The sequence below is a fragment of the Vidua macroura genome, chromosome 36 (assembly GCF_024509145.1).
Source record: "Vidua macroura isolate BioBank_ID:100142 chromosome 36, ASM2450914v1, whole genome shotgun sequence".
In the NCBI taxonomy this organism is placed as follows: domain Eukaryota; kingdom Metazoa; phylum Chordata; class Aves; order Passeriformes; family Viduidae; genus Vidua; species Vidua macroura.
The window spans coordinates 639,016-662,768 of NC_071606.1; the positions used below are offsets into that span (position 1 = coordinate 639,016).

Consider the following 23,753-nt stretch of genomic DNA (forward strand, 5'->3'; position numbering starts at 1 on the left):
ATTGTGCAAGACTCCGCAGTGTCCTAACTGGGGAACTTTGGCTGAGGCTTTGGCTGAACTTTGGGCCAGGCTTCCTTGGAGATCAGTGCCAGTCAGGGGGATGGAACCGGATGGCAATGGACCCCGTGCTGACAGCCCCAGGAGAACGAGCTGGACATTCATGGAGGCTCCCAGTGTGGGCAGATTGGCCCCCCAGCTTTGGGGACCCCATGGGAATGTCCCTGCTTCCCTCAGGGCTCTGTCTCAGTTTTGCAGAATCTGTTCCTATGGCTGTGCAGCCTTTCAGGAAGGATGTGTTTTCCCTCTCGTTTCCAGCCACTGTCTCAGTCACAGGGAGTCAGCCTCTTGCTGCTCCAAGGAAAGGTGCTGGTGGCACAGCCCATGTGTCACCCCCGGTTCTGTCTGCAGCACTGGCGGCTTGGACATGAGGAGGTTGCATGGGGAACCTCCCTGTGGTGAGGAAGCTCAGGTACAGATCCTGGAAGGAAGCCCAAAGGCCCCAAAGCATTTCTGCAGGAGAACTCCTGCTCCAGTGTCTGTGAGGCAGAGCAGAAGGGCTGCTCAGACTTGCCACCCTGCTCTAGGCAATTCTGCTTGGCAGGAACAAACCCCCCAGATCCCTTCCCTGAGCAGCAAGAGGCCCTATGTCCATCCCAGCATCCAAAAGGGACAGTCAGGGCTCCTGGCACAGGTGGGATCAGTGGGCTGGCACAGCAGCCTCAAGGCAGCATCAAGGATGTGTCTCTGGTGGACACTGGTGCACTGTGCTTGGAAACCCCCATTCCAAAGGGGCAGAATCCATCCATCTTTCTGGAGGCATGACAGGATGCCACAGACTGTCTGTGCTGGAGACCTAGGAAGGTCTCACTGGGAAGGAGTGGCCAAATCACCCTCGTGGGACCGGCACTGAGTCTCCATTCATCCTTGGCAGGGATGTCCAGGACCCATTCAGGAGCCCGTGGGCTTTTGTCAGTGATGCCTTGAGGATGGAGAAGGTTCAAGAGCTGTTTGTCTTGCCCGGGACCCCCCAGGATCCTTCCCTTGTGGGGTTGCTGTTGGGTCCAAGAACAGCAGGTGGCCAGTGGGGCCGGGACAGGGCAGAAATGACAACATCGCATCCCCTGGGACTCCCCGGCTCCCTTCCAAGAGCTGATCTGCACCCGGAGGGAAAAGCATTGCTCAAGAAGTCTCACTCAGCCTTGAATACTCCCACCTGACTAGGGCAAAAACCTAATGGAGAGTGGAAGATGATCCTGGGCCTTGAAAAGCATCTGCTGAGGGCACAGCAGCACTGAAAGAACTGAAGCACAGAAAGGCTCTCAGGAGAGCAGTGAGAAAGAGAAATGGGTGTCCAGAGCAGCAGAGCAACAGGCACTGGGATGGGGCCATGTGGGACAGCCTGTGCTGGCCGATGCCATGTGGCCTGCTGAGGCTGGAAGGCATCCAGAGCACCTTGCTCTGCCAACCCTTGGCTCTGGCCAAGCTTCAAACCAAGTGCCTCCTTGCCAAAAAGAAAAAAGAGCAGGGGCTGGAAGGAAAACTGATCCCAAGATGAGTCACCAGCCTGATAAGGATAACAACAGCTGGGAAACACCAACCAACAGAGGGAGGGGCAGCTGCAGGTCCATTATCTCAGAACCCTCAGTGCATGGCTATCAGCTGGGACAATTCACACCTTCCCAGGGGCATTCAAGCACTTACTAGATGGCCAGGAGATACAATCAGCAATCAAGCAATCAGCGCAGGACTATCAATTATCCTGAATGACACAGAGTGTTTGTCCTGTGAACTCCCACCCAGTGAACTTTATTCAGTTTTGAAAGCCAGATGGGAAACACCTGGGACATTTGATAGCCTTGGGAACTTCCAGATTAATAGAAATGCCGACAATAGTGCTTTCAGAGACTTAATTATGGTAAAAGGAATGGAGAAAAATGTGCAGGAGATGAGTACAAACTCGGCTCCTACCCCAGACGAGATAACTCTAAGAGACATCAAGAAGATGGATCCAGAGTAGTCCCAGACCACGGAGATCTTCAGCTTATGGTTAACATTCAGAACAATCCAGGACATGCTGAGGGGTTGCAGGACTGCTTTGATTCCTAAGTCAACCAATCCAGAGTGGTTAAAGGACATTAACAAATGGACACCCATCACGATTGGTTCTGTCTAGCTAAGACTGTTCTCCAGGATTTTAACAGCCAAACTGAGCAAGGCCTGCCCCCTCAACCCCAGGCAAAGGGGCTGTATAAGAGCGGTGGGATGCTCTGAAGACCTGAAACTCCTGCAAACCATAATTTGGTGGGCAAAAAGAGAACACAAAGCCCTGGGTGTTGTATTTTTGGACATCGCCACGGCTTTTGACACCATAAGCCACCAGCACATTCTACGTGCCCTACAGCAAAGGGAAGTTGTTCCCCACATCATCAATTTGGTGAGCAATATGTATGAAAACATCTGTACCAATATCAAAAGAAAGGAAGCACAAAGAGACCACATCGAGATCCGTGTTGGAGTTAAGCAGGGTGATTCAGTGTCACCATTTTTATTTAATCTGGCCATGGACCCCCTATTGTGCAAGCTGGAAGAGGCCGGCAAATGATTCCATCAAGGACCGAGCAGCGTCACAGTGATGGCTGTTATGTCTATTTTCGATAATTTGTGCTTGTGAGAAATAGATGCATGAAATATGTTATGTCGGTAAGAAATATTCCTGTAAGTTTTTTAAGCACTCAAGCTGGGGACAGGAAGGTTGCTTCACAGTATTTCAAAACCGCAGCTGGCAGCAGGGAGGAAAGGACCTAATTTGCAAAGGAATGGACGTGGCTGGTCCAGAGATGGGTGCTTCTCCAAGGTAATCTGAGGAACAGCCAGGCGGTGAATACTTGATAAATAGCTCAGATGGAGATAGCCAGAGCCATCAAGAAGACGCATCTCAATGTCGAGTTCCAGTCACCCTCTGATTGGCATACATGTCTTCCCAGACACAGTTTTGTTCAACTCTATGAATATGTGGGACTTTGAATGGAAAGAAAAGCCCGATTGCCGAAATCCCTGCCTTGAGCAAAATAAACTGTATAAAAACCGCTTGAGCAGGACAGTCAGTGTGAACATAGGGGACCCTATGCTGTAGTGGTCAAACCTGGGTCTCACTCAGTGCTGATCCTGGGCTTGGCACTGACCCTTTTTTTTTTTTTTTTTGGATAGTGGCTTTTCCTTGTTATTCTCTAAATTTATATTTGGACCATTTAATATATTTTCTTTAATTAATAAATTGGAGCATTCATTTATACCAATGGCATTCGCAGATGATCTAGTTTTATGGAGCGGTTCCTGGGAAAACATGAAGAGAGACATCAAGATATTAGAGACCTTCTCCAATCTCACTCGTCTCAAGACACCAGGGGAGAAGTGCTACGGCTTCAACATCAAGCCGCCAAAAGACTCCTACACTGTCAATGACTGCGTTGCCTGGACCATCAACGGCACACCCCTAAGCATGGTCCGCCCCAGCAAGTCTGGGAAATACCTGGGCCTGCAGATTGACCCGTGGACTGTGACAGCAAAATCCAACCTTTCTACAAAACTCAAATCCTGTCTCAAATGCATTGATAAGGCTCCACTTAAACCTTTGCAGAAAATCCATATCCTCAAAACTTATACCATCCCTCAGCAGACCTACCTGGCTGACCACTCGGACCTGAAGGCAGGGTTCCTAGATACCCTCCACCAGAAGGTTTGCACAAGCATGAAGAACTGGCTGCAATTACGTTTGTCTGCCTGCAATGCTATGCTTTACTTGAGCACAAAGGACGGCGGTTTGGGCATCACCAAATTGGCAAGGCTGGTCCCTAGCGTGCAAGCTCAGAGACTGCATGGAATCGCTCAGTCTTCAGATGAGACCATGAAGATGTTCTGGCCTCCCCCTTTTCCAAACAGTCCTTTTTCAAATGCCCAGGTTTCCTGCACCCAAAAAACATTTGGGGGTCCCCCTTCTTAAGAGCCTTTTTCTTGAATTGCATCCAGTTATCATGAGGGTCAGGAGGGAATGATCAGTCTCATAATCTCAATCTCTGGGTCCTGGATCAAAAAGCTCCCCCTCCTCCTCACTGCTAGAGCCACAGTCAGCGATACAAACTGCTAACGACCGTGAGAAAGGATGCCTTCCCCTCCTTCGTCTGGGTAGGGGGCAGGTTGATGGCTGGGCCCCTCTCCAGAATCAGAGGTGCCAGTTTCAAGTGGACAGGGAGAGTCAGAGTGAGGCAGGGAGCCAGTGGCATCTGCAGAGGATACAGCCTGAGACTGCTCTTGCTTTTTCAATGTCTCAAAAGTATTCTCCAGGACGGGAGCCTATCTGACACCCATCGTAAAAGTGACTTAAGGTCCTGCTTTAGGATGGGAGAGCCATGCCTGCCCAGAAGGGCAAGCATGGTTCCATAGACGTCTCTCTTGCTGGACATGTCCTGTCCCTTTTTTAGTTCCCCTGGCTCACCTGTCAGTCACAGCAGACAGGCGATTGTGGGCCCATACGTGGTTCTCTCACCGTTACGATCAGTTCCAGCGGCTCGCCGACTGCCACCAGTCAGGTTCTTCCCTCACATGGAGGCACCAATTATCAGCGATGAAGAGAGAGAGATGGGGATTCGGTGTGATGGTCAAAGAATCCCAATTTATTGTGAAGTACAAAAGCTTATATACTTATTCTAGGAAGACTAGTAATGTTTTACTACAATGATTAGGTTAAAGAGCACATAAACAAACATATTCATTTCTACAAACATATACATTTCTACATTTTCCTACATTTTAAACATCTCTTGCTTGCAGAGGTCTGATGTAATTTTCCTTTTTCCAGTAAACTCCTCTGATTGAATTGTCTTGCAATCTTCATTTAATCCTGAAAGTTCTGTTTGCTATTGCCAGGCCATTTTGTTTATCAAATCTCTCATGCTAATAAGATCCAAAGTACTCTCTGATTTGTGTGCCCCAACAGGGTACCAGGGTGGGGACAACCAGGATGTTGGGGAAGGGGGAGTTCAGGGGGTCTCTGCTTTTGCAGAAACGAGGGGCTAGGGGCTGGGAAAGGCAGGAATGGGGGCCCAAGGCATTCCAGGGTGTGCCAGGGTCAAGTCCACAGGAAGTCTGGTGGCTGGGAGCCATGGGATGCCTGGGAAAAGGGGAGCAGGGTGTCCTGCTGTGCAGAAATAGGGGATTCAGGGCGGTCCCTGTGCAGGATAAGGGGAGCAGGGGGGTCCTGGTGCTGGGAATGGTGGTTCAGGGTCCCGATGCCGGGACTCCTTGGACCCCCTACACCCCAAAGCAGAGAATAAGGAGAAAAGGGACCCTGGGACCCCAAAACCTCCAGCATCCCTAAGTGGGGAGATGGAACAGGGGGGAACTTTCTGGATTCCTGTGACTCCCTGCAGCCTGGGGAGGGCAGGGAGTGAGTAGATGAGGGACCACCAATACAAGTGTGACCCCAACAGCTGGGACAGGGGGGAACACACAAACATGAAAGGGGAGAGACCAGAGACGGGGAACTCCTGAGAAGCATTTTCAGGGCTAAATCATGGTATTTGGGAGGTTTTTATGGACCGCAGATGGCCGGTGACTTCTAGGGATGGACTTGGGCAGAGGGACCTTCAATCCCAATGTGCTGATCCCCTGTTTTCCCCCTACCAGGATTTTCCATTCCCAGTCTTTGGGGGCAAGGACGAGAAGGATGCGACAAAGATGCCTGTCTTAGGTTGCAAGATGTAGCTGGGGGTGTGTCTATACCCATCTCATAGAGGTATGGGTATAGACAGTTATCACAGTCTCTGCCAGAGCTGCCAGAGCCCAGCCCAGCCCTGGGGGCTCAGCTCTGCCCTACAGAGCCCTCCCAGCTCAGGCACTGCCCAGGGGCAGCTCTGGCTCTGCAGGCTCTGATGGCAACGTCAGAGCATCCCTGAGCAGGCTGGAAAAGCAACACAGATGCTTCCTCTAAAGGCCACTGTGCTGATTTCTGTCACTGCCTGGTTTATTGAGATCTAAGAGAAAACTTGTTTATTTTTCTCCACCTGAACTGAGACGAGTATCTATGTGCAATTTCTCATCCAGGCATCTCAGAGCAGTAGATTAAAAAAGAAGGATTTTCCCTTTTATGCAGCCCCTGCTTTGCTGTTCTCCCTGTAGAATCTACTTGGAAATGTTCTGCAGTTCAATGCCGTGCTGGGAGCAGTCCTGAACAATGCAGCATCCTCAGCACACAAGGAGAACACTTCCAAGCCTTACCAGCTGTCTCCTTGCAGCCAGATCTTGTCCCCCAGTGCTGTGAGAAGCACCCAGGGCTGGCTGAGAGCTGTCCCTGGCAGGCAGCAGAGGCCCTGGCCCAGCACAGCGCCCTGGGCTGCAGGACCCTGCTCTGCAAGACAGCCCTGGGCACCCCTGGCCTCAGAGAATGTACTCACAGAGTCTGTGGGCATTGGGATGTTCCAGCCTTAGGAGAACACTGCAGGAGCTGCAGCTGCATTGTCCTGCAGCCAGAGGTTCCTGTGTCAAGGGCTGGCAGTGATTGTGCCCCAGGCACTTCTCAGCACCTTCCCAGCCCTGACTGATTGAAGCTCTCTGTGCCTCTGTGCTGTGCCTGGGCTGGCTGCAGGCAGTGGCCCAGCCCTGCTGGGCTGTGCACAGCAGCTGCCAGGCCACACAAAGCCTTGGGCTGCTCCAGGCTCCTTCTGCGGGACGTGTTGCACCACAGCCCTGCCCTGGGAGAGAAATTCCTTTCTCCTGCTCTCCAGTCTGGGCCTCTCCAGCTGCCCTTGATGCCATTATTTCCTTCTCATGCTTATCTCCTCTAGGAAGAAAAGCTCCACCATCTCTGAAACCACCCTTCAGCCCCTCCCAGGCTACTCCTGTTCTGTCCTCAGTCTCCATGCCACTGAGCCCAGAGCCCGCAGCCTCTACCTGCTGGTTGTGTGATGAGGCCTCCAAACCCCATCTTGGGAGATTTTTGGGTCCTCTCCAAGGTCTGTGAAAATGGAAAAGTAGTGGTCAAAGGTATTTTCTCCCAAATCTTGCAGTGTCAGAACAAGGGTCAATATCTCTAAATTACATGATGGAGCTGCAGGTGTGTAATCAATTCCCATCTGTTAGAAGTGATACAGTTATCTTCTGTTAATTGACCAGTTTTCTTTCTCTCTTCCACAACCAATCTTTCCTGCAGGAAATATCTTCTCTTAATGGGCCATTGAATGTCCCTGCAGGACTGAGAAAAATGACATCATCCCATTGTGAGATGCTCCGCCCAGGGGGAGGGGCCAAGCATTCCTGCCTGTTTATAATCTCGGACTTTGAAGGCCATCGGCATCTTTTCCCACTGCATTCTCAGTGGAGCAGCTTTTCTTCTCCACTGGATTCCCAGAGGAAGATTCCCAACACCACCACCACTGGACCCTCAGAGGAAAACTTCAGCCTTCTACAGGATCATTGCTTCAGCACAACCACACCTGTCATACTGCAGGAGGACTGCAGCCCCCATTTCCTGGGACTGCTGCCAGCATCCTGACCCACAGGGTGCCTAGTCCTATTCTGACTCAGTCAGTGGTTTTTATTTTGTGCTATCGCATTTGTGTTTTTCTAGGAAAGAACTGTTATTCCTATGCCCATATTTTTCCCTGAGAAACCCTTAATTTCAAAATCATCATTATTTGCAGGGAAGGGGTTTACATTTTCTATTTCAAGAGAGGATCCTGTCTTCCTTAGCAGACAGCTGTCTTTTCAAACCGTGACAATGCCCCAGGACACCCAGGCAGGTGAGGAGGAAGTCACTGCCCCTTTCCCCCCCTCTCCTGCTCCATCTCCCAGCCCAGCATTGCCCCCGGCTGCAGGACAACCCCGCTGCCAGCGCCGACCGCCCGGGGATGCACTGGGGGCATCTCCTTCCCCTTCCCTCTGGCATGGAGGCAAATCCCATCCTGTCCTTGTTCTTCCTCCCCCAGACAAGGAGCTGAAGATGGAGACCAGGGAGGACAAATCCCCGCAGCAGAGCCTCATGGAAGAGGCCGTTTTGAGTGGTTCCACAGTGCTGGAATCCAATGGGGAGGAAAAGCCCCAGAGATCCCGCAGGAAGAGGGGCTCCAAACCCAGCCCAGAGTGCTCTGAAGAGAAAAGACCCAGTCTGTGCCAGGAAGGTGGACAGAGCTTCAGCCAGAGCTCGAAGCTGGTGGTGAATGAGCAGCTTTGTGATGGGGAGAAGCCCTACAAGTGCTTGGAGTGTGGGAAGAGCTTCAGCCAGAGCAGCACCCTGATCCGCCACCAGATGATCCACACTGGGGAATGGCCCTACAAGTGTGGGGAATGTGGGAAGGGCTTCAGGTGCAGCTCTGAGCTCATCACCCACCAACGCACCCACACCGGGGAGAGGCCCTACGAGTGTCCTGAGTGTCAGAAGGGGTTTCGGATCAGCTCCCATCTGATCCTGCACCAGCGGATTCACACAGATGAGAGGCCCTTCCGCTGCCCCGACTGCGGGAAGGGCTTCAAGCAAAACTCACACCTTGTCACCCACCAACGCATCCACACCAGGGAGAGGCCCTATGAGTGCTCTGAGTGTCAGAAGAGGTTTCAGACCCGCTCCCATCTCCTTCTGCATGAGCGGATTCACACAGATGAGAGGCCCTTCCGCTGCCCTGACTGTGGGAAGGGCTTCAAGCAAAACTCCCACCTCATCAGCCACCGCCGCATCCACACCAGGGAGAAGCCCTACGAGTGTCCCCAATGTGGGAAGAGCTTCTCCAGGAACTCTCACTTGACTGAACACCAACGGACACACCGGTAAGGGAAGGCCTGCAAATGCCCTGACTGCAGGAAGAGCTTTGTGCACTGCTCCAGCTTCATCCCCCATTGGAGGACCAACATTGGGAAGAACCCTGGTGACCCATGTTCCCTGTGATCCATGCTGGGAAGAAACCTGTCTGTTTTCCTGCCCCTGGCAATGACATGATGTGGGCTCAAAGAACATGAGGGCCTGGCCGTGGTGCTGTCATAACATTCACTCCCACCTCAGGTCATTGCCAGCGGCAGGAAAGGGACTCTCTCTCTCTCTCCTGAGGAGGAGGGTGGCCTTTCCAGGTAGGAGGGAATAGGTGGCTGGGAAGAGACAGTCGGTGGTGGTGTAGTTTTCTTATCTCTTCTGTGTTCAATATTGTTTGTGTTCCTATTTCTTCCTTATGTGGTTGCTGTTCCCAATAAATTGTTCTTATCCCAGCCCAGGATCTTTGCCTTTTGTGCTTTCCATGGGAGGCGGGAGGGCAGCGAGTAGCAGGGCGGTTTTAGCAGGAGCAGGAAATTGGGGAATCCCATTCCTAAACCCTGGCTCATGGAGACTGAGCATCCCAGCTGGTGCCAGCCCTGGTGGCCATGGCAGCAGCCTTGGGAGCGGGTCCCTGGCTGGGAGCTGTGGGAAGCTCTTCACTCTGGTGCCCAGGGACAGGAGTGGAGGGAGCAGCTGCAACTGAGTCGGGGCAGGCTTAGGTTGGATCTCAGGAAAAGGTTTTTCCCCAGAGGCTGCTGGGACATTGACCAGGCTCGCCAGGGAAGGGTCACAGCTCCAGGGCTCTCTGCGCTCCAGCAGCGTTTGGACACCACTGCCAGGCCCAGGCTGGCATTGTTGGGGTGTCCTGTGCAGGGCCAGCAGCTGGACTCGAGGATCCTGATGGAAAACCCGGATGGCTGGGACTAGGGGTCCCGGGTGTTTTCGGTGTTGAGGAAAGCAGGGGCTGGGTGCTGGGAAAGTCAGGAATAGGGGTCCAGGGGGTCTGTGGGCGAAGGAAAAGGGGGCTCTGGGGGCTGAGAGAGGCGGGATGGCCGGGAAGGGGGTGCAGGGGTTGTTGGTGCCGGATAAGGGGGTGCAGGGTGGAACCCATGCCGGGAATGGGGGTGCGGGGGGATGGCGGCGCCCAGGAATGGGGGTTCAGGGGCCCCTCGGTGCTCCGGAACGGGCGATCAAAGAGTCCCGGTGCCGGGGGTCCCTCTCACCTCTCGCCGCCCCCCCCGGAGCCCCAGGAGCGCCCCCAGCCCCAGCGCTGGAGCCATCGCTCTGCTCCGCTGCGGCCCCGCCCCCAGAGCCGCCTCCGGCCCCGCCATTGGCGCCGCTCTTTGCTGCCCGCCAATGGCAGCCCGAGGCTGCAATGACGTCACCGGGCACCGGGCAGATCCCGGCGGCGCAGGGCGGGAAAGGCCGAAGCAAAAGTGCCCGAGGGAGCGAGGGGGGAGGGGACGGGGGAATTCCAGAGAATTCCCCGGGATCCCCTCCTGGCATCCCCCGGCAGCTCCTCGGCCGCTCCCTGCGGGACCCCCGGGCCGGGCTGGGCTCAGCTGCCGGGCCCTGCGCTCCAAGCCTGCCTGGAACCCGCCGGCTTCGGCCCGAAGCGGGGCAAGCCCCGCCATCCGCGTGTGATAAATTGAGGCGAATAATTTGATTCAGCCTTTTTAAGGTCAATTAGAATTTTATTAATTACAGCAAGCAGTAGCAAGCAAAACAGCGCTGGGTGGGTAGGGGTCTCCTAACCGCCCCTCCTGCAGTGTCCCACACTGCAGTGCCCCACACCCCACTCCCTTATTCAGTCTCTTTTATAGTTTCTTGGAGGTTTCTTCATTCGTGTCTCTTGCGATAGCGGTGGGCGTAGCTTGAGCATCTCTCTGCGTCGTTTCTGCGTTGTGTCGAGGCAGGTGATCGCTGATTTCACAATCGGCTCCGGACAGTGATGGGCGTACCCGGAGCACTCCTACGTTGTCTAGTCCGGTGGCCGTTGCCTGGTGGTCGCTGATTTCATAATCAGCTCCGGCCATCCCCCGACATCCTTAGCCTGTGTCTGCAAAAAAGCTACGAAAAGCTCCCTATATGGTGATTAATCATACTTGTGATCTTGCGGTTTTGCAATATGCCTATAGCCTTGTGGTTTGTAGCAGTTGCTTTTTTATTGTTCTCCCCTATCTCCTAACAAGCAGGCTAGTCCCTTATACTTTAATTTTTATATTTCCTCCTTTAATATTCTAATTCTTTTGATGAACAAACAAGTTACCACAGTTTATTACACGCGGATCCATTTTTTCCTGCGGCTGCGGCTCCCAGCCCCGGCGGAGCAGGAGCGGGCGCTGGGACTGCGATCCCTGACTGGCGATCCCCTTCTGTGCCTCTCGCTCTTCTCTCCCTTTCCTTGGGGCGATCAGGGGATCCAGGGGCTGCCAGAGGAGGAGAGCCGGCAAAGGGAGTGCAGGGGATGTCAGGGCAGGATAAGGGGGTACAGGGGGTCCTGGAAGTGGGGAAGGAGCTGCGGGGGGGTCCCGCAGGACCCCAGGAATGGGGATTCCAGAGGGGAGCAGGAGCTGGGGCAGGACTCTGGGGAGAGAAAAGGGGGTGACCCCGGCATGGGGGGACATGGGGGAGTCACACGCGCTCCCAGGAGGGACACGACCCCCGGACCCTCCTCCCCTTCTCCCGCAGGGGAAGCTGAGCCCCAGCCCAGCAGACGAAGCCCAACACGAAGCCCCGAGCCCCGGCAGCATCTTGGGGGGCGTCTGGCTGCAGCTCCGGGGGCGGGAGGGGCAGGATCTGGGAAACGGCAGCGGCTGCTGGGAAGGGACCGGCGTGGACTGGGACAGGCTGGGATGGACTGGGACACCTGGATACACCGGGACACACCACACCCAGGACTGGGACCCACAGGGAGCAGGATCAGAGCACACTGGGACCCAGCAGGACCAGAACTGGGGCAACAGGGATCATAGTGGCACCAACCGGGATTGACTGGGAGTGGCTGAGAGTGACTGGGATCATACTGCTGGAAACTGGAACCTTACTGGGCTGAGTGGATGTGACTGGGAATGACTAGGAGTATGCTGAGGCCATCTGGGATGTACTGGGAGTGTCTGTAACTGTACTGGGAGTGACTGGGAACACACTGAGAGCAACTGGGAGTGACTGACTCTACACTGGGGGCAACTGGGATTGATTGGGACCATACTGGGGAAGACTGGGATCATAGTGGGCTCATACTGGGATCATACTTGGAGTGACTGGGTCTATGCTAGGGGCCACTGAGAGCAACTGGAATCATACTGGGAGTGACCAGGATGATACTGGGAACATAGTGAGTGTAACTGAAAGTGGCTGGGAGTGACCTGGGGGGAACTGGGGGAACTGGCTGAGCTGGGGCTCAGGGCTGTTCTCCCCCAGGGCTGCCCCGGGTCCTGCTGCCACCCCCAACCCACAGAGCCGAGGGACAGGGGACAGCTGAGGGACAGGGCACAGGCGAGGGACAGGGGCGTCTCAGTGCCGGCCAGGCAAAGGGGTAAAAGGACGTCTCAGTTCTCAGGAATGGGAGTGCAGGGGGGGTCTCAGGGTCACAGAAATGGGGGGGGCAGGGACGTGGAGAGGTAGAAGGGAGTTGTAGGGAGTTGTGGAAGAGGGGACAGTGGGAGCCACGCCGCTCCGGCGCCTCCTGAACTCGCAGCACCCTCCTGTCCCCTCCTGTCAGGGAGTAATGCAGAGCCAGAAGGTCCCCCCTGAGCCTCTTTTTTCCCAGGCTGAGCCCCTTTCCCAGCTCCCTCAGCCCCTCCTGGTGTTCCAGCCAGGGTAGAATACTAGTGCTACCCCAAGAGCAATGGATAGGCCTGCCAGGGGTGCCTTTATCACCACATTTGAAGCTTTCCTAAATACTTGGAGAAAAACTCTTCAGAAAGCACCAAAGTCAAGTCAGTAGCTCAAGTGAGGATCGCCTTTGAAAATCGCTGCGGCTCGGCCCGGCCCCGCCCGGCCCGGCCCCGCCCGGCCCCGACGATCGGGTGCCGTGGGTGCCTGGTAACCGCGAACGCGGCGGCGGCGGCGGCTGTGACGTGCGGGGCTGCTGTGCTGCGGAACAGCTCAGTGGCCACAGACCGCGCTCCTGGCTGCTTGTGCCAGCCTGGGCTCGTGCAGGCGGCTACACTCGCCATTCACAAGCGAATTGTTCGCAGAGCATTGGTCTCTGCAAAGGAGTCCTCAAAACGCAGAGCATTGGTCTCTGCAAGGGATTCCTCAAAACGCAGAGCATTGGTCTCTGCAAAGGATTCCTCAAAACGCAGAGCATTGGTCTCTGCACAGGATTCCTGAACACGCAGAGCATTTGTCTCTGCAAAGGATTCCTGAACACGCAGAGCATTGGTCTCTGCACAGGATTCCTGAACACGCAGAGCATTGGTCTCTGCACAGGATTCCTGAACACGCAGAGCATTTGTCTCTGCAAAGGAGTCCTGAACACGCAGAGCATTGGTCTCTGCACAGGAGTCCTGAGAGCTTGGTCTCTTCTAACTATTATTAATGTTCAGATTTTTAGCTCCTGGTTTCAGTAGGATCCATCTCTGAATTGCACAACATAGCCATATAGTTCAAGTAAAGCCCAACTAGAGGCCTGACAATACTAGCTACTTACACCAAACAAGCATTTAGCTACTTTCAAATGCTATAAATTTTTTAGCACCAGTATATGCCTTGAATCTGCCAGGAATTGGGTTCTGGATTTTCAGAGTTCCATTGTTGCTCCTTCCAGTTTCATTGAGGCATTGTCGCTCATCTGGGATATCCTCCCTTCAAAATGGCTTCTGGATTCCCAAAAAAGACACCGACACCTCGTCCTTGGTCCAGGGAAATGCTGAAGTCTTTTACTGTAAGTAGCCACTGGGGCTGTGTTAAGGCTGGAAACTCCCCTCGCGTCCCTCCTCTCCCTGCCCCTGTTGTCCAGCAGCGCTGTGAAGCTGCAGACCTCCTCCCCACCTCTTTGTGCCCTGCTCCTGTTGGTGGGGGCTGTCCTGGTGCAGTAGGGAACGCCGTGTGTTGCCTCAGGCTCTTGCCTGGCTGTGCCACCGGAGCCAAGTTAAAGCAATGTGCAGCTGAAGCCCGGAGCGTGTGTTCTCTCCCTTTCCCTTTGCCACAGCAATTCCTTCTGTCAGGCTGGGCACTCACCTGTGCTGCTCTCACCAACCTGCCCTTGGGCACCTGGGCATGTTGGTGGGGGGAAGCTCAAGCTCTGCCCAGAGCCTTGAGAGACACGGCTGGTCCCAGCTAGAAGAGGTTCCAAGCCAGCTGTTCTCTCTCGTCTCCTGTGTGGGCGCAGATCCAGCCCTGCAGGCAGCGCTGGAGTCAGGGCCACAAAGGTCCCTTGGGGTCTGGAGCTCACTGGACTGAAGATGCCCCACTGCTGAGGCTCTGCCAAGGAGATCCCTCTGTTTTCTTCTCTGGAGGGGCCTGTGAGCACAGACCGAGAAAACAAATGCTGATGAACAGAGAGAAGGAAAACTTGGACACATTTCTGTGCACCTCACTCTTGCTACAACGTTCCTTTCTTGCCTCTCTTGGACTCACACAGCAGGGACATCTCCTTGCTGGGAGTTCTGAGTGTTGTGCAGGGATGGGGTTAGGGGAGTTGTGAGAGCTCCTCCCCACTCTCTGAAAAGGTCACTGCCTCAATCCAATGAAACTGAAGAGGAAACAAATGCCCAAAGAGCAGGTGGGAGTTCACAGGACAAACACTCTCTGTCATTCAGGATAATTTGAGCAAGTCTGGCCCTATCTAGATGGTACAGATCTTGGAAGCAAAAATAATGACCTTTCTTAAGTGATCTTCTTTTTCATCTACTTTTGAAAAGGTCTTCTTGGTCCTTTTTCCTGGCTCCCCATTTTTCTCTTCTCTTGGCTTGCTGTTCTTCTCTGGCTTCTTGATTCAAGGCATCAGAAGCAGTCCTGCACTGATTGCTTGATTGCTGATTTGTTGTATTGTGTTTTATTATGTTTGGTTATACTGTTGTTCTTGCCTATGTTCTAAGAATGGTTTGTCCCTGTTACTCCCCCATATCCCTTTGGTTCAACCCCTGTCACTCCTCCCTAAGCCTGCCCCTTGACTCAGCAGAACTGATGTTTCTCAGCAGAACTGCTGAGTCATTCCTGAGTCCCCTCCCTGGTGCCCTGTCCATCACTCGGCAGCCCATTCCCACCACCCAGAAACTTCCATCAGGAGCGTCGAGTGATTGGATCAGTACCAGGGACCCCTCCCCTACTTTCCCCTAATAGGTTGTTATCCCTATCCATCCCCTTGAAAGCCACTCCCCAGTTCTACCCCATTGGTTGTTCTCCCCTTCCACTCCCCCCTTTATAAACTGTTGCAGAGTCCCTCTCGGGGCTCTCGTTGGTTGGCTTCTGTTGAGTTTTGATGGAGCTCCTGGAATTTCTAATAAAACCCCGACGTTCACCCCCAAAGAGAGTCAGCCTCATCCTTCAGTGGGTTAGCCGTCCGGTCACTCCTCTGGAGGCACTCCTGGAAAACCCTGCGGGGAACCGAAGGCAGTGATTTCCACCGTCGTCGTGTCACCTGGCCAGGTCACTCGAGCGGTTGCCGAGTGGACACGACGGCATGAAAGAGCTCGTGTAGGTCAGGCGCAACCTGCAGGCAGAGCTGTGAGCCCAGAGCAGTGACACTGCTGTGCCTCTGTCTTCATGCCTGTCACTCTGGTGGCTCTGTCACCTGGCAGCCGTTCCCTGCCAAAGGTGCTTTTGTGTGGAGGTTTGAACAGCGGTGCTGGGGCCCTGGCAAGTGCGATCTCAGTGCTGTGATCCGGAGGCTTGTTCATACAGAAGGGTTTAGGACATGGCATGGAAGGGAGGAAGCCTTGCAGGAAAACAGAGGCTCTTTCCAACAGCATGCTGCCACCTCTTAGCGCTGTTCTTCTCCTGACTCGCTTGGAGAGGCAAAGGTAGAGGGCAGTTCTGAGCCAACTGATGTTTCTACACCAGGCCAGAGGTGCAGGAGCTTTTTGGGTGCAGCTGTTTCCTCATCTTCTTTTTGCTGCTTAGAGTCAGTTTAACACTTTGTCCTATTCTCAAACAGTGGGAATACAGAAACCTAAAGAGGAATGTCCTGAGTTCCCTAGCTCCATGTTCCTTAGAAGGGACTTAGGAATTATTTAACATCATTAAAATTTAGAGTAAAAATTATGGTGGCCTAGGGCAGTTCTCCGGATGACCCAAGTGACACAAGAGCTTAATGCCACTGAGATAGGTTTTGCAAAGTGCACTGGTGCCTTTAAAATGCGACATATTAGTAGAAGTTAGTGTTCATTTTAGGGTGGAATAGGTAAACTGATGCCCTTGAAGGGTTATAGGAAACGGTTTTTCTTCTGCCACGGGGATGGCACTAAATGTCCTGTGCTGAGCTAGTTTCTTTTCCTGCAGGATTATTCCCACCAGCTCGTCTGCATGACTGAAAGTGAAAGGATAGTTGTGCCAATTCGGGCCATTGGTGGCCGAACTATCCTGACCTTCCCTGAGCAGCTGGACTTCTCGGCCTGTCCGGTCAAGTACAGCACCCAGAAGACTCTGCTGGTTCGCAATGTCGGTAACCGGGCAGCTCATTACCAGCTGAGCACCCAGAGGTGAGGATCTGTCCTTGTGCAAAACACCTTTGGGTGATAACAGGGCTGGGAAAGAGCAACAAAAGGAAGCAGAGCGTGGCAGCTGCTGCCCTCTCTTTGTGTTGCAGTCCTTTCTCCGTGGTTCCGACCACGGGAACTCTGGGCGCTGGCGACAGCATGCGGGTGACAGTGGGATTTCACCCGCTGACGACCGGTGACCATTCCGGGTGGCTGTGCTGCAACACCGGTGAGTGCTGGGCCCTGCACGGGGCACAGGACACTTCTCCACCATCGCTCCCTGTTGTCCCATCCCATGGGGATTGTCCCATCCTCCTCCATTCCCTCCAGAGGTCCCTCCCCTGTTCCAGCTTTACCCCAAAGAAAACAGAGTTTTCTGTTGTGTTAGCAACTGTTGTGTTGATAACTGTTCTCTGTTGTGTGATCAACTGTTCTGTTGTGTTTATCAAGCCCCTTGGTGTTTAGGGGCTTGATAAAGTGGATCCCCTCTACCAGGGCTAAGATTTTTGCACTCCTGTTTTGCTGGGAGTTGCTGAGTGGAGGAAGGAGGAACCCTGATTCTGCACGACCGTGAGGCTGTGCCTGGGTGAAGTTTTGTTTTATTCCTGGGCAGTGCTGTATGCGAGGTGTGAGGTTTCCATCAGACTCTCTCCAGTGCAATGTGTTTCTTGCACACCTCTGTCCCGTATGCTGCTTCTCCATTGGCTTGTCGCAGACCCTTTTTCTATGTTGCCCTTCCACATATATTTAGTTTCTGTCTAATAACATTTCCAGGCCCTCGAGTTCCTGTTTGGTGACAAATCAAGACAAATTTTTCCTCGTCCCCATTTCCCAGGCTGTTCAAGCTGTTGCAAACATCTGTCATAATCATCTATCTCACATCTATCTCGCATTTGATTTCTTGACTGAGGAATCCCATTCAGTCTTCATGTAGAAGCTGTTCTGTACTTGTTGATCTTTGCTTTGTCCCTTTTTTATTGAATTTGCAATGCTCCAGCTTGGGTTTTGAGATCAGAACAATATAAAATATTTCACGACTAATGCGGCTGTGGGTTTGGACATGGAGATGATGATGATTTTCACAGTGTTCATTTTGTAGTGGTTTGTGATATTGCAGAGCCAGGCTGGTTGTGTTTCCTCACCTGTGTCCCCTCCTGCTGTGGGCTGTCACTTCGCTTGTTCCTCTGGGCCTCCTTTTGCTGCCCACATGCCCCCAGGCGTATTTGCTGGTCAGCAACAAGGGATGCAAGGGATCAGGAGAGACAGGAGTCTCGTGGGATGCCCAGGGCAGACCCTGGGCAAGCCAGGACTGAACTGGGCTCCTCAGCATCACCTGAAGGACTTTGATGCAGAAATCACGGTGATCTGAGTGGGTCACTGGAGCACACTGACAAATCTCACTGTACGTACTGTCACCTTGGGGTCAAATATGCACAAACACTCTCAGAAATCAGGTGTTTAAGGAGGTGCCCAGGACATCCTCACCCTGTACGCCCAGAGCTGTCAGGATGTGATAAATGTACTGATCCATGGAACTGCTCATTCAGCTAAAAGCTGTGACACTTTCTTCTGTGACCTGCAGTTTGCTCTGGTCCTTGTGCTTCCATCAGCAACTGAGCTGAGCAAAGACTCCCCTTTGCTTTGTTCCAGGTGAAGAAACTATCCACACAGAGCTCCACGGAGAAGCTGGAGCTGTCCGTGTTGGGTTGAGCACAAATTCTGTGGAGGTTGAGACGACTTTCATCACCATGTCCAACCACGCAACCATGTTCATTAAAAACAGGAGTAACGTCACGGCTCACTTCCAGTGGAAGACTTTTCCTACTGAGGAAGAGGAAAATAAAGAGAAGAGGAGGTTGGTCTGACAGATCCATTTCAGTGAGATACACGGCCCACGGCTAAAACTGACGTGTGGCCTCAGGGGGGTGTTGGTGCTTTTGAGTGCTTTAGGCCAAGGAAACCATGCCTGGCTCTCAGGTGTGTGTCCCTGCTGGCTTCAGGAGCTCAGCACTTAGCATTCCATTCCACTTCTCCAACCAAGGATGGCATTTTGGCAAGGAAAGGTTGGTTGCAATGACTGGATTTCCTCAAGTTCTCATTGGGCTTTTGCCTCTCTGATCTTCTTCCTCCATGGCCTGGCAACATCCTTCAACAGCTCACCCTCTTTCCAAAGGTGATACACCCTCTTTTTTTCCCTTAGTTCCTTCAGAAGCTCCTTGCCCATCCAGGCTGGTTGTCTTCCCTGTCAGCTCGCCTTTCAGCACACAGGGACAGTCTGTTCCTGTGCCTTCAAGACTTCTTTCTTGAAGTATGTCCATCCTTCCTGGACCCCTTTGTCTTTAAGGGCCGTTTCCCAGGGTGTCGGAACCCAAGGTGTCCCTCAGACACTCTTGGATGTTCTGGGCTCAGGGCAGAGGCCTCTGAGACCCTGGCAGGCGGCCAGGGACCCCTGTGGTCTTGAGCTTGACCCATGGAACAATTTACCAACTTTGCAGGAAGAACAAGAAATCACAAAAGTTTAGATATTATAATAGAAGTAGTCACAAGGTGAATGGTAGAATTTTTTAGTGCTGTACAGGGGGGTTTTAGGCCTTGTACAGGGGGGTCTAAGGTTTGTACATGGGGGTCAGAGGTTCTAGGATGGAGGAATTTGGGCGTGCCCTGTCCTCCTTCTTTCTTCTTCCTATTCTCCATGTTCTTGGTGATGTTGGCACTCACAGATTGGTTTAGAGTAGAAAGTCACTGTTCAACATAGGTAGTGGGCATTGGGGAAAAACTATAAACACCTAATACGTAATATGTGATATAAAAGATGGCACCAGCCCCTCGGGGAGGGGAGAGAGGAGACAGCCAGAGACGGGGACAGACAGAGTCAGGGACAATGTCAGGGAGTCTGTGTGCCTTGAGATAACATGCAATAAACTGCCTTGAGACCGGACGACTGAAGACTGCTGAGTCTTTCTTTGAAGGCACGGGTTGGAGGAGAGACTTTACCACCATCCGGAGTCACCCCGATCCGGGGAAGGCTCCGACATCTGGCGTCCCTGGGTGGGCACCGACAAGAGACTAATTTGCCAGACGACCTCCAACTTCCACCCGAGAAACAGGCACACCCTGAAGACTCCGCAGAGAGAGAGAGCGGACAGCTCCAGACGAAACATCCTGACCTTCACCGAAACAAATCATCCCAAGGACAGCCCGGAGAGGAGAAAAACCAGAAGCGCGCCTGGAATTTCTCGCCTGTGAGCTGCTGGACAGTAATCAGGACCATCTCCGGACCGACCTTGCGCCGACTCGGCTTTTGGTGAGATCGGTTGAGATTGAGAACATGGGGGGGGGATACTCCCAAGAGCAGATCCAAGAAGCAAAGACGCGGGCACGCAAACGAAGACGGACAACAGCGCTGCAAACATCTCATCAGACAACGATTGACAACTCAGAGACTTGGGGTTTTTCTTGGGACTCGAGTGTCATTCGGGTGTTGCTGCATTGCAAGGTTTCTCGCAGAGAGTGAGGACATGGGCATGGGGTTCAGACAGATGATGTTCATGTGCTTCATTCTCTTGCCTGTTGCCATGAGCAATGGGGCACATTTTCCCATGAGACAGCCAAAGGGAAATGTGTGGGAAACTTTGGCAAAGGCAGCGGGTCTGGACAGCATTTGTCTGACTCATTCAAAGCCAGGGAAACCATTCTCGACATGTTTGGTAGGTGTACCGGTGAAGGAATGGCCGATTCCAAAGAACATCCCTCCAAAGGTTCTGAAATCTTTTTCGGATCCTGTGGAAGGATGGCGTGTTTGGACACAGTTCCTTCCTGTGGCTCATTTCGAACCCCAGGAATTGGACATCTTTGGATCAACAAGAATGAAATTTTGCATCATATTCAATCCATCAGGAGTGACAGAGACAGATAACCACACAATAGATGTCACTCCAAACCAGCTCTTTTACAGAAATGCATCATCCTGGTGCAATTACACCAAGATGACGAGCAAACTATCCCTCCAGAATCCAATCGTTTTACCAAAAGGAATTTTCTTGATTTGTGGGGACAGAATTTGGCCTGCTATCCCTGCAAAAATCAAGGGCGGTCCATGCAGCATTGGAGAACTCTCATTGATAACACCCAATTTGAAAATTTTGAGAGAACAGTCACACAGGAAAACAAGATCCATAGAACAATATGGCCCAAATTGTGATGATGAGGTTTATACCTGGAACAAGGCTCGGAGAATTGCAGTAGCAATTTTCTCACCCCAAGCAGCATCGGGGGTGGCCTTGACACAATTGGACCACATAGCGTGTTGGTTGAGCAAACACACTCGCGCCATTTCTTCTGCACTGAGCGACATGTTAACAGATATCGACAGTGCGAGACAAGCAACGCTTCAGAACAGGGCGGCAATTGATTATTTGCTGCTATCACACGGACATGGGTGTGAAGAATTTGAGGGAATGTGCTGCATGAACTTGTCTGATCATTCGAAATCTATCCATGAAAACATAAGACAAATGCAAAATAGCATCAACAAATTGCAAAAGGTCACAGGATCATGGTGGGATGATTTCACCAACCTTTTTAATCTCTCACCATTGTGGAGGGAGCTTTTGAAGATAGCATTTTATATCCTTACAGGGTTTCTAGTTCTCCTGCTTGTTCTGCCGTGCATTTTTCTATGCACTCGGCGGGTCATGGACAAAGTGGCAAGACAAGTCTTCTTGGTGCAAACAGGAGGGGGAGATGTCGGAACCCAAGGTGTCCCTCAGACACTCTTGGATGTTCTGGGCTCAGGGCAGAGGCCTCTGAGACCCTGGCAGGCGGCCAGGGACCCCTGTGGTCTTGAGCTTGACCCATGGAACAATTTACCAACTTTGCAGGAAGAACAAGAAATCACAAAAGTTTAGATATTATAATAGAAGTAGTCACAAGGTGAATGGTAGAATTTTTTAGTGCTGTACAGGGGGGTTTTAGGCCTTGTACAGGGGGGTCTAAGGTTTGTACATGGGGGTCAGAGGTTCTAGGATGGAGGAATTTGGGCGTGCCCTGTCCTCCTTCTTTCTTCTTCCTATTCTCCATGTTCTTGGTGATGTTGGCACTCACAGATTGGTTTAGAGTAGAAAGTCACTGTTCAACATAGGTAGTGGGCATTGGGGAAAAACTATAAACACCTAATACGTAATATGTGATATAAAAGATGGCACCAGCCCCTCGGGGAGGGGAGAGAGGAGACAGCCAGAGACGGGGACAGACAGAGTCAGGGACAATGTCAGGGAGTCTGTGTGCCTTGAGATAACATGCAATAAACTGCCTTGAGACCGGACGACTGAAGACTGCTGAGTCTTTCTTTGAAGGCACGGGTTGGAGGAGAGACTTTACCACCATCCGGAGTCACCCCGATCCGGGGAAGGCTCCGACACCAGGGTTCTCGCCAAATCAGTCTCTTGAACAGGCCGAATCTGCCCTCCAGAAGTCCAGAGTGGAAGTTTTGTTGATGCCCCTCCTTGTTTCACCGAATATTGAGAACTCTGTTCTTTCATGGTCACTGTAGCCCAGACAGTGGTGAACAGATGAAGTTCATTTAGTCATTAGGGAACTTCCTGGTGATATCCCTGCTGTACCTGGACCCCAGGGAGGCAGCAGACTGCCCTGTGGAATGGATCCAGTCGATCTACAGGGCCCTCAGCTCCCCTTAGAAGGGAGTCACCTACTAGCACTACCCTTCTTTTCCTCTTAATGCTTGAGGCTGTGATCTGTGTGACAGAGCAAGTGCAGCTGGGAGACTCTCCAGGCAGAATTTTTTCTGTAGTGTCAACTGGCAGAGCCTCTGGAGCCAAGCCTCATACCCATTCTGTCAGGGCACCTGGGTAGGTGGTGGGGGTCAGGACGGAATTTTATGACCTCCCCAGCAGAGACCCATTTCCATTCCCCACTGTCTCCTAGGTCTCCTCCTTCTGCCTGATGCCAAGAAGGGCAGGGCTCCTCTGGCTCCTGCTGAGCTTCTCTCAGGGTTGGACGGCTGTAACTCCACCAGTTTATTTCTGTGACGCTCTCCCTAACGCTCCTCAGCCTTTCCACTTCTTCCTTAAGCTCTGCCACCGGGCAGAGCAGATCATTCAGCTGCCCACACCACACGCAGGTGTCTTTTGCACTTCCTCTGGTATTAACACCAGGCTCAGACCCTCCCTGCAGCCAGGGGCCTGGACAGCTGCGTCCTTCCTGGGGGGTTCTGTTTGACTTAGTGCACTCCTGCTGGCAGCAGCAGCAGCAGCAATGGCTTTTCATCATTTGTAAACCATAGCTGGGGCAAATAAGAAAAAGCAGAAAGAAGAAATCCCTGCCCCTGTCCCTGTCCCTGTCCCTGTCTGTCGCAGCCGCCCGCCCATCGATGGCTGGGCGCTCCCCGCCCTCCCCCATCGCACTCCCTGCCGCCTCCTGCAGACTTTTCCCCCCCGGCCCAGTCTCTCCTCAGCCAGTTCGCACAGCGGCAGCGGCGGGAGGGCCGGCAGCGGGCCGACACCCAGGCAGCCGGGGCCTTCGGCCGGCAGGGCGAGAGCCCGCTGCAGAGGCAGGGCGGGCACGCTTAGCGCCCTCCCTTTCCCAAGGAGCTTGCTCCTCGGCTCTCGCCGAGCCTTCTGCTTTGCCGGCCTTCCTTCCTTGCTGCTCAGGGCCGGCCCCGGCCGAGCCTGCGGCGGGACGGCAGCGGGGGGAGCGGCTGAAGGGAGGGAGCCACATTCCACACTCCATTTCCCAGCTGTTGGTGCCCTTGGTGCCTCCGAGTTCTGCTTGCCCAGCCCCAGGGACGCTCTCCTGCCCCTGCACGCTCAGCCAGGCTGAGATGGTCACTGATGGGTTCTCTGTCAGCCTCTCCCAGCCCAGCCCAGCTCCCTGCAAGCTCTGCCAGCTGCCCTGAGCTCTGTGCAGCACCAAGGGCCTCTCCCCAGCACAGCCCAGCCGCCTCTGGCCCCACAGCTCTGCTCAGGCCAGGCTGCTCTGGCCACTGGCCCCACGGCCTCAGCCCCTGCCAAGGGCACAGCAGCAGCTGCAGCTCAGCCAGGACTCAGCCCCAGCCATGGGGGAAGGGGCTTGCCCAAGGCACAAGGAGGCTCCCTGGCTGCCCTGCTCCCCTCGGGCTCAGGTGCTGAGAGCTCTGCAGCCCCTGCTGCCATCCCATCTGCCCAGGCCAGCACAAGAGCCCCGGCCTTGGGGCCCTCCAGAGCTGCTCCTGCTCCAGGCCCAGGGCCCATCCCAGAGCTGGGGCAGCCACAAAGCTGTGCCCATTTCTGCTCATTGCTGCTCTGATGAGGATGCAT

General features: G+C 53.3%; 1 protein-coding gene across 1 annotated transcript in view; it reads left to right on the forward strand.

Annotated features, from left to right (window-relative positions):
* The window catches only part of LOC128821200 (zinc finger protein 208-like), a 1,118,338-nt gene that overhangs the window by 616,177 nt on the left and 478,408 nt on the right, over positions 1–23,753 (forward strand). The window contains exons 7-8 of the mRNA XM_054002161.1: positions 8,234–8,814; positions 12,304–12,307. Of these exons, the coding sequence (XP_053858136.1) occupies positions 8,234–8,814; positions 12,304–12,307 (585 nt within the window). The remainder of the gene's footprint in view (positions 1–8,233; positions 8,815–12,303; positions 12,308–23,753) is intronic.